We start from the raw sequence: 10,889 nt of genomic DNA on the forward strand, positions 1-10,889 counted from the left end.
TACAACATTGAGAGTGATCATTTCAAACTGCTCATAATTGGTTTTCGTTTGAACGCTACCGAATTCTGCGGAAATGTATGTATGACACTTTTCTTGTATGCAGACGGTCTGTTAAGCTTAAAAGGGTCATTTCCTGATAAGCCCTAGAAAGTCCTTTGCTTGCAGCTTCTTCCAAGGCTGACTCTTCCGATGTTGGAACCACAGCTTCTGCTACAGTATTTGCATACCAGGGAGATGCCGCCGTGTTCTGCATTGCTGTTGTTTTCCTTTCATCGCTGACGTTTCTCAATCTGGTTGTTCCTGAGGCTATTTTCGAGCACAACAGTTCCTTCCTTCACTGTAGTCCTCCACTTCGTTCTGTCTGTCAACTGTCAACTGTCAACTGTCAACTGTTAATTGTCAATATTTACTATGGAAATATAGTTTAATGTTTAATGCCGGTAACGCTTTATCAAAATTACGAAAGTTTCCAGATTGCTCGTCGTAATCAATGTGTACTAGACATAACTACATTTGTAAAACAAAACAAAACTTAAGAAGTGTAAAAGGGCCTGGAAACGGAGCCAAAATCAAAGCAAAAACTACTAATCCTGATTTTCTCTCGAGTTAAAAAAATATGCGTTTAGTAAATTTGCACTGAGTGTCAAAAGAATCCAGTTTTTACTGCTTTTGTTTTGGTTTGAAAATCAATTCCTTCTTTTGAACCAAGCATTACTTGGCCATGGGTGATTTGATCACGTGCGGCTTTTGTCGCGGTTGAGGCTGATGGGATGAGTTTACTTTGAGCTCTCATAGGCTTCTCGTGATAATTCGATTAGCCTTCGAAAAGCGCTTTATTAATACCATCAGGGATTCTATCATTCAACAAGGATTCTATCATCCAAAAGGGATTTTATCATCCAACAGAGATTCTACCATCCAAAAGGGATTCTATCATCCACCATGGATTCTATGATTCAACTCATCTATCAAGACCCATTGACTGGATTCAAGAAAACTGTGAAATTTGATCCTTACTTGAATCCGATGATGAATGTCACCCAGGTTGTCGAAAGGCCAGTCAAACCTACCGACAATTGTCCTTTTCAAGGCTACTCTCAACCAAACGATCAGATCACTCTATTTACCAACATAAGTACCAGCCAAAACAGAATACTGAATACCATCCTTATTCAAAATGAACACATCCAGACATGATTTAATCAATTAAATTAATCTTACGTTTTATACTCGAGCCTCTGGCTCGGGTAATTGGGTAACCATGGTTCACGTAAAGACAATAAACTTGATTGGTTGATTGGGGTTGAGGCGCGAAATGTTTTTTCATACTTCACTCAGGTTTCCACGACAACGCACCGGTGTAGTCATTACTTTCATTCGTGGCGAGGAGTACTGTGGGGGAATAGCGTATCGCCTAAGTAGTCAAAGCTGAATTCCTCGGCAGGGACATAGAACTAAAACTCAACATTCCGAGTCCAGCATACGGTATTGGAGTAGAGAGATCGCATCAACAAAGAGAACGTTGTCAAAAGAGAGTTGTCATGATATAAAGAGTTTATTTTTTAAAGAAATATCGTATCGATGGATGCAACCGTTGACGGTAATGTACAAGAATAGAATACGTTTGACATACAGATTTAAATGCCTTTAAATATCGGCAAACACACCTAAAATGCGTAAAGCTTTCTCAGTTCAAAGGTCTTTCAATTTTAAAGCTCTAAATTTGTACTCAACCGACATTTACATTTTTAAATCTAAATAGAATCTTATTCTTTTGTTCCAAACCCTCAAAGCAGGCTTTTTGATGAAGAAAAAAGGGTTAAAGGAAGCACGATTAGAATGCAGAAGCTATCTTTTCTCATACACTCTCCTTGGTATTACGATGCGCTACTTTTGATAGTTCTGCATCTTATTGATGAATTTCCGCTGAATAACATTAACATTATCAATCCCGATAATTCACACTGCAGAAATGTTTAAGATGAATGGATTCTAAAGCATTGTTTTTTCTTTTTTACGTCTCGCACCATTCAGTTAGATCTTTTCTTTCTTTTCGACGAATCGCAGCAGCCGGATCTTGCGCATGCTGGCGTACAGTGTGTGGCACAGGAAAGTGCGCAACCATTTAAACTCGTCATTGGTCGTACCAGGTGAGTAATATGCAGCACTCGTTTAGTGGAAGAACGTGCCTCTGGACTCAACTCTGCTTGATTTTCTTGGGGAAGACCTAGAGCCGACGTACAACAAGCCACTGTGCATGAAGGGTAGCAGCCACCAGGACAGGGACTCGGGCATGTCCCCATTTCGGGAGCAAGGTCTTGATAAGCCATAGCTTGTGGTGCTCCTATTGTGGTCGGAGAACCTATGGCGGGAGATGAAAAAGCGGAAGGTGCAAGAGCAGCAGCTTCGTGAGCTACTTCCTGGGCCAGCTCTTCTGGTTGACAGCAGTCGCGGGGGCAGTCGTAAGTGCAAGAGAACTTGCACGTCTCTTTGCAAGCATAGGCCTCGAGCGGAATGACTTTGGAGTGGGGATATGGAACGTTCGGAGTTAGACCAGGGTGGGGTTGATCACTTACAGGTATTCCTGGTGCTGGTGGTGACGCATATTTTCCGAAGGCACAACAGTCGTCAGCACAAGCCGGAGCACAGACCTAAGAGGAGAGAGTGAAAGATAAAAAATTGAAGAAAAGATATAAAATAAAGACTTTCTCAGCAGAAACAGTGGTAAGTGCACCATCAGCACCAAGAGCAGTAACAACAACAGCGTTGAGGATCAGGCAGAGTAACTACAACAATAGCTAATATGACCACTGAACAAGCGCATCAGCAATAACATCGACAACAACTGCAAAACAATTTGATGTCTTTGTATAAAACATCACAGATTTCAGTGGCGGTCTGTTATTTTTTTTATAGAAGGACCCTCTTTCGACAGACGTTTTTCTTTCTTTTCAATGGACAAAATTTTTTGGAGAAAGTCGAACGCTTTAATCATCACTATACCTCCATGTTGAAGTTCATAACAAAACTATCACAGCGGTGTGGCCTTAAAAGATCAGTGGAAAGACGACTGGTTCTGAAACCAGGGGTCGAGATTAAATCTCATACAGGACTAATTCATTCCCTTTATACCAGGAAACAATGAAGAATTTTTAAAGTCTCTTAGTTTCAATTTTTAAAATCAGTATCATGGAAAAAGTATTTCAACTCATTTACCCGAGGGCACGGTGCCGGACAGAGTCTTGGCTGCGGTTTGTACATTTCCTGCAGCTTCTTCTGTTTCTCCTTCCTATATTTTTCTTGTTGATCTTTCTCCTTTCTCTCATTCTCGTCCCTTATCCTTTCGCCTTCGTCTGTGCAACAGCCTTTTCCACAGGAAGATATACAAGTTTCTTTACATTGTGGATGGCATTTGGGATTCACCTTGTCTTCCTGCTTTTTAGTAGTTTTCTTGGGTTGGTCGTGCTGTTTTTCAGCCGCTTCATCCTTAGCCTTGTGATAGTCTTTTATCCTCTGGTAATGTAAAAAGTGATGTCCCCTCTTTCGTTCTTCGTCAGCCGAGCAGCAGCCGCTACCACAAGATGGCAGGCAGTTCGTCAAACAGGATGCATGGCAATGTTTAGCGAGACCTGTCTTGATTGACACCTTGTCGTGCTCGCGACAACACCCCGGCATACAAGAGGAAACGCAGCTCGTGAGGCACTTTGGATGGCAGTGAGTCTTAAAATATTCATCTACAAAATGAACGGCGCTCTTGTTTAGGTTTGATTATGGTTTATACCCGAAGAAACCACACTGATCGATTGCTGATTGCACTTCACATTCCGAATGATAACCGCTAATAACGCACTTTTTGAGAACACAGCGACAGCCAGTAAGGGGTTAAATTTTACAGATATTATTATTAATTATTATTATTTATAACATTAATTATTGTTTATTATTATGTTACGTAGGGTATTTTATTACTTTATCGTTACGTTAATAACCTAATGACTTGTTAGTCTAACAGTGTTAAAAGTACCTGTAGGTCCCCTTTATTTACACAGCGTTCATCAATATAGCAAAAAAAAAACACCAAAGGATAAACAATCTCATAGCTCATTAAATAACTCACCATTATGCCAAGATTTTTCCCGATGAACCGCTGACACAAACGTTTCCGCAGCGGCCTTCCCTTTTATCTTATGTGACAAAACATTGTCAACTCCGTGCTTTTTAAGATGTTCCGTAAGATCCTTGTGGATACTTTTGTCCTTCACGCCCACAATGTGAACAGCCTTGTAGCCAAGACTTTCCAGCATTTTAGAGATTCGTTCCCAGTCCACGACTGGCGTGATCTTGTATTTGTGATTCTTGTAAGTCACTGTCTTTGATAAACTTGTCAGCGGTGTTCCCTTAACTTTAAGCTTTTTATTGTTGGCAACTTTTGATTTGGCGGCGTGGTTGGGTTTTGATTTATTTTCTTTCTTCACCTCGTCTTTTTGTTCACTGTCCTCTTCTTTTTCTTTATCTTCGTGTGCGACGATCTTTTTGGGTTTCTTAGTGGTAGACTTTTTCTTATCGTTGGCCAAGGAAACCTTTGCTTCAAGGATGGCCATCTTCTTCGGCGGGTTCAGAACTTTTACATACTCCAGTAGCTTCTGTGCATCACGGATCTTCTCGTTTTCTGGGCTCAGGTCATTTTCATGGAATTTCATAACCCCTTTGGATTGCTGTGACAAAAGTGGCTCTATAGAGTGAAGGATTTTGATCGTATCAGCTGGGATAAATCCCTCTCCAGTTAATTCATGCTTCCTTGAAGACTGCTCAGTTTTTGGTTTCTCTGGCACTACTTTGTCCTTCAAAGGAATGTGATAAGTCTTTTTTTGGGCCAGGGCAATTGGTTGTTTCTTTAAGAATTTCTCAGGATCTTTCTTGAGGGCCACGCTGATGTGGGGTGTGGCATCAAAGAAATTGTCCTCTTAAAAACAGAGATAGCCATAAGTTAACCATTGATATCTGGCCTATATAACTGATTCAAACTATCAAATGGGGCCACGAATTCCTCACTCTCACAAGCTTTCACACAAAGTTTACACTTTCAATAGATTTATATCCACATATTACTTAGAAATAGTGGATAAATTTGTCGTTTGAAATAATTCACGTTATGTAGTGGTCAATTTAGTAAAGGTATCATGGCTCAAAATTAGTTTAGCTTTTCAGTTTCAATCGTTAATTCATGACCTACCACATAAGTTACAGGTTTTTGCACAATGTTGATGCATGGCCTTTGGTGATGTCTTGCAGACTCCAGACTTGGCGAGAGCGGAGCAGTGTTCAATTTTATCTGTACATTCTGTGAACAGAATTTATTTGGGAACACTTACATTCAAGCATATTTCCAATCAGTCGATCTCTCATATGATTTTTGTTTTTGTAACTATATTGTTGTAGATGGCCTCGTTAGCTCAGAGGTTAGAGCACTGGTCTCGTAAACCAGGGGTCGAGAGTTCAAATCTTTCACGAGGCTAAATAACATTTCATTTATCGTATTTCTTTCAAAATGGTAAATGTTTTGTTATCATTTAGAACTGAACTTCATGAGCTCTTTATTTTTGTAACTGTATTGTTATATATGTATTGTAAGTAGTGTAAGTTAATGTAGTTTAAACATGGTGTAAAAAGTAATTATAGTGTAAGTACATGTGTAAGTGTAATAAACAATGCTGTATTAAAAAAAAAAAAAAAAAAAAAAAATTTGACATTCAACAATAATTCTATAATTAGACACTGATTATTTATTTTCATACCTGGCTTAATGTGACCTACATTGTTGAAGTGCACGGAAAATAAATCTCAATAGTGGCAGTAAGAACCAGTGTTTGTGTCCCTATTTCTATAAGCATAGTTTTCCTCACCTCTTGGTAACTTTCGTAGGAGCGTTTTACCAGTTTTCTTGATGTGATCGGCTGAAATGAAACACAATGAAGATTATTTTGGTCTATTTTAATTAATCAAGTCCACAGTATTTCAATTCTAGCCTGTTCGAGTTGCAATCTGATATTATAATCTGAAAATTTTTCTCATGCAGTTGTTCGCTGAAACATGAAACCAAAGTGCTTAGGTGCTACTGCCGGATTGATATGGGTCTGCCGGTTACGGTTCCATGTTACAGTAAACGTGAAATGAAAAATCTGGGACTTGACAATTATTTTGCTCAATAGACCCTTTCAAGGTTAACGCCGCCATTTTTCCGGGGGTGCAAAACTGCTGGGGGCAAGCGCAAAATGTGCAGTGAATGTATGGAAAAAGTCGGGAGATTGATGCTCGATAATCTGAGGAAGGTTGACATTCTGCAATTTCTATGAATTACGAAGTAAAGATACCTAGCAAAAGTTTAAGTGTAAGTTTACTTCATTCGCCACAGGAATGGCAGGAGAAAGGAACAGAAGTTTCGTTCCAATTGACACCTAACCCCTTTTTTACCCACCCATCCCACCCTGGGGAGGACATCCATCACACAGTAATCTCGTGTGTAGGAAATTAACGTCTCCTACCCCAACCCTGCAGGAGACGGGACCTCCATTTATCGTCCCTATCCGAGAAGACTAGAAAGTCTAACCATTTGCAGATATTATTACAGGCAGAACTTTCTTCTCAGTTATTTAAAGACCCTGAGTGTTGGTCCGACCGGATTTGAACTCACGACCTCCCGCACAACAGTCCGGCGCTCTTCCAATTGAGCTAACCGGGATGTTGCCGATTAAATGTGAAGGGCTCAGGCTCACTGAGAAGTGAGAAATCTTATTTTTAGTTTTTCATACAAATGCTTTTAAATTTTCCCGGAAACGGCGGTTTGGTGTTAGAGACAAATATATGGAAAATCAAAATCTTAATTTGCGGCTTTTTTCGCGAGACTTCATTTCTCAAATTTGATCGGTAAACTGGTAGGTCTGGTATCTTTAGTTTGTGATTCATAGAAATTGCACGATGTCAACCTTCCTCAAATTATCGAGCATCATTTTTCAACTTTTCCCATACATTCACTGTACATTTTGCGTTCGCCCCAGCAGTTTTGCACCCCCGGCAAAATGGCGGCGTTAACCTTGAAAGGGTCCATTAACGCAGGGTGTCCGCTTTAAGTTTTACTGTTTTTCCAACGGAAGCCGATTCTTTCCTGTTGCGGTTTTGTGAAATCGAGCGCTATCTTAGTCGCTTTTTAACCATCGGTATGTACTCATTAGTATTCATTAGAGCATTTGCTAGTCGTCTAAAGCTGCAAAATATTGTCACTCTCAAACGCCATTAATTTGATGTCTGATTTACATGTAGCAAGTGTCAACCACTGACTAATGTGCACGCGGTATTCGATGTTAAAGTAAACAAAATGGCGGTTGATGTTTCGCTCCATACCTCTCTCGGTTTTGAGGATTTTACATCCTTGTGGAGCCGTTAAATTTCAAAAACGAGTATTTCGTAGGCAAAAAAGACGCATCAGCTTTTCCTGAGAGGTAATACTTTCTTAATGATTCGTTTTCACTGAACCGCGATGTTCTATGTCAATTCGAACACTGACATCTAGGTATGATGTACCAACTGGTGCAATGCTTTTAGCCGTAGCTTACTCTATATATTATCTTCTACCAGAACACTTCTTTATATTGTCTGTTGTCGTTAAGGGGTGATTAGCACAGGCCTATAAGAATAACTAATGAATTAAGGGTTGAAAACCAAAGTTTTCGCTTACCAATATTGGACTCCAATAAACGCTCAACATCATGCTCTGCCTCTGAAACTCTGTTCGCTTTATCATGAATAAACAAATATTAATGCAAACTTGGTAAGACTGAAATCTAAGTCACTAATTAAGTTTGTTTGTTCTTAGGCCAAAAAGTAACAACAACGACACACATGACAACAACAATGGTTACGACCTTACCGATACTCTCATCGACCAGTTTGTTGATAATTTTTTGTGCTGCGACCCATTCCTTTCCTAAAAGAATGAGAAAAGAAATTATCAGTAATATACACCGAATGCAAATATGGCGTCCAATCTAAGTTGCCATTGTTCTGGACTGACTAGCCTCTCACACATGTACTAATCCTTTTGTATTTCCACGTGAAGACGAGGCTAGTGAGTCCAGAACAATGGCAATTCAAATTGGACGCCATATTTGCATTCGGTGTATGATACACTTTTGCAGTCTACCACGTGATTTACCTTACTGGAGTTAAATTTGAGTAAGCTTAGTTAAGTTACATGAATAGTTTGCCATGTGTCGAATCCTTAAGATTTTGTGACATTTCCTTTTGTAACTGCAAATTCTATCTAAGTGTGACTCTATGTTAAGGTTGTTTGCTCTAACATCAGAAGTTGTGGCTAAATTGGTAGAAGACCCTGGACCGTGTAAGAGGCAGGGTTCTTTTTTTTTTTTGCAATTCTGTAGTACCCGCTGTTTTCTTGTTTGGATAAATTCGTCACCAATCAATCACGGAGCAAAGAGAGATTGATTCATTTATCATTTGTGTTAATGGTAATCTAACTGATTAAATTTTTAAGCTTATAAGATATCATTAATCAAAGTATGATGTTAGTGTCCGAAAGTCAAGAATTGTGATTGTTGGCTAACAGTTCAGCCGTGAGTGCGACAACAATATTCTTGCTGGTGTTTCTTTGAATGGGGAAGATGCACGTTGGTCGGAAACATGGCATGGAGTACTTCACTCCAAAGTTCCTCCAGAATTTTTAGTTGTTGAATGGACAATGAAAATGGTCAGATTTTTTTGCGCAAGAGAAGAAGGAATGCAAGAAAATTTCATCGTGATAAAGACTGTTTTTTTGCTTAAAGTAATGAAGTCTTTCCTTAGTTTCCATATGAAGAGACTTTCAATTCTTTTGTCGTGAACAAGTTTTCAGGCGAAAATTCTCATAAATTGAGAAGGAAAACCATTCACTTCACAGCTTCATAGAATACAAAATAGCCTTGTTTAAACAGAATGACAAATAATTCGGATGATTTACCACCCAAGAGAAATTAATTCCGGGCTCAAGGTAAACATTTTCGACGTGATAGAAGATTTATATCTGCAACCAACATTAAATTAGGTGACTGAAGCAGTTCAAAGGACGAGAAATAGCCAGATGTTTATAAATTGTAAGCTTGCAGATACAGGGGACCAAGATTTTGGGAGTCAATCACTTAGATGACTTACGGAATACCTGTCAATACCGGTTGAATTACTGAAATGTTTTGTCGCAGAGAGTAAACAAGACGTTTGATCTTTAGCGTAAACTATCTTCATTCACGTTGGAAGATTTCTCGATAAATTCAGTAGACGTATATGAGACACAAAGGTACTCCTTAACAGCAACCGGCGAGATCTGAGTAATCATATGTAGTAAAATGGATTGCATTATATGAATATTTATAACTTGCTTTCAAAGGATGACTGTAGTTGAGAGCGTACGTTTGAGTTTCGCTATAAGGTTAACTAGAGTGATGCTATTAGCAAGGTAGTATTGGATAGCCGCTGAAGCTTACCTCTGATGTCAAATCGCTTCTCGGGCCTTTGCGTTGTTTCTTTGCTGACACATATCCATATAAAATGACACAGAAGAAGTGGAACAGCAAAACAACTGTGTGACTTCATAATATTAGACTAGATGATCCTCCACGGAACGTTATTTGATAGATGATACAAAAATTGTCAAAAACTATACAATCATGGCCAAATTGGCCCTCGTTGGACTTCAACGCGCTTTGAAAAAACTTGGTAGCTTATCGAGACTGATGCGCGTACGGAGACTCGTCGTCTTTGAGTAGTATTAATAAATTAGGAGATAAGTTAACCAAGCAAGTAAACAGAGTCAAAGTTGCACGGCTAACGGCTTTGGGTAACAAGTTAAGGAAACTTTGCTTGTGGTGTAGACTGGGGTCATAGGCTTTCACACAAGAACCACGTGCACCAAATCACAGGGACCATGAATTACCAAGCGTGTGTAGGAAAGAAGATGAACTCGAAAAAACTTTGATATTTTGTTTAGAGTACGAAAGCAAAACAAATAAAAAAATTGCCACCAGTTGCATATCACTGGGACGTTTTAGAAGTAAAAAATTTCTGTGAGAAATTAAATTTGTTATTTACAGCTTTTTATATCAGTTTAGATTTCCTTTGCAGATATGAAAAACGCACTAAAAGTTTTCACCGGTTTCGACTGAAGATGATTCGCGAAGAGCACGCTCTATGAGCTCACTGAACCGCGCAGTTTACAGGTCGATAACTTCAAAACACAACCTATGCAGCATGGTTATTTCCTGATGTCAGACTGGTAAATAACTGCCAAAATAGACCAACAGAACATCATCTCCTTTTCATTGATCTGTTTCGTTACAAAGATGGTAGGTTAGGTCAGTTTCTGCGAACGCGAAAAGAATCGCTATAGCTCGGCTTTCTTTAACCGGGAGATGTTTTGCTGTTTAAGGTTTCGTGCATTAGTTTTACCCGAAATGTGATATTCTTTTTGCACTTTTTGACCTCATGTCGACGATTAAACCGCTCATTTTTTTGTCATCGATTTTGTCTTTTTCTAAAATGTAACCTTTTCCCTAAAATTTAGAAATGAAAAATATCGATTGCCTTCTCCTCCCCTCCTCGGTTGAAAATGGACTCATTAACGTGTGTGAAAGCTTACCGCGTATCATAATCAAAACATTTGATCCAGTTTGCGAGGGAAAGTTATTCAACATAAGTCAACCAGAATCGTACCATTGAAGTACGTTCAAATTGAGAATATTTATAAATCTCAACAAACCTGTGCGTACAGCATTCAGTAAAACTTGTAAGGTTCCAGCTAAAACACAATTTTGTGACACGATAGAGAAGTAACGTTATTCTTTGTG

The 10,889-nt window shown here is 39.1% G+C and overlaps 1 protein-coding gene and 1 non-coding gene across 2 annotated transcripts; one reads left to right on the forward strand and one right to left on the reverse strand.

Moving 5' to 3' along the window:
• Nucleotides 1–1,536: 1,536 nt before the first annotated feature.
• On the reverse strand, nt 1,537–9,804 carry LOC111340966 (uncharacterized). Its single transcript, XM_088741177.1, has 8 exons — nt 9,531–9,804; nt 7,925–7,981; nt 7,733–7,789; nt 5,904–5,954; nt 5,234–5,341; nt 4,118–4,963; nt 3,217–3,734; nt 1,537–2,651 (listed from the first exon to the last, which is right to left on the reverse strand). Exons 1-8 carry the CDS (start codon nt 9,637–9,639, stop codon nt 2,031–2,033), a joined length of 2,367 nt encoding a protein of 788 aa, XP_088597303.1. The 5' UTR covers nt 9,640–9,804; the 3' UTR covers nt 1,537–2,030.
• On the forward strand, nt 5,443–5,515 carry Trnat-cgu (transfer RNA threonine (anticodon CGU)). The gene has a single exon. It is a non-coding gene; the product is annotated as a tRNA-Thr (tRNA).
• Nucleotides 9,805–10,889: the final 1,085 nt, after the last annotated feature.

The sequence above is a fragment of the Stylophora pistillata genome, chromosome 12, assembly GCF_964205215.1.
Source record: "Stylophora pistillata chromosome 12, jaStyPist1.2, whole genome shotgun sequence".
Taxonomy (NCBI): domain Eukaryota; kingdom Metazoa; phylum Cnidaria; class Anthozoa; order Scleractinia; family Pocilloporidae; genus Stylophora; species Stylophora pistillata.

What these genes read in the sequence shown, in the direction of transcription:
- LOC111340966 (XM_088741177.1), bottom strand. Translation starts at nt 9,639, where the DNA reads ATGAAGTCACACAGTTGTTTTGCTGTTCCACTTCTTCTGTGTCATTTT. An exon ending in TTTATTGGAGTCCAATATTG is followed by an intron (nt 5,955 to 7,732) that starts GTAAGCGAAAAC and finishes GTTTCATTTCAG; the next exon opens with CCGATCACATCAAGAAAACT. An exon ending in CCTACGAAAGTTACCAAGAG is followed by an intron (nt 5,342 to 5,903) that starts GTGAGGAAAACT and finishes TTCTGTTCACAG; the next exon opens with AATGTACAGATAAAATTGAA.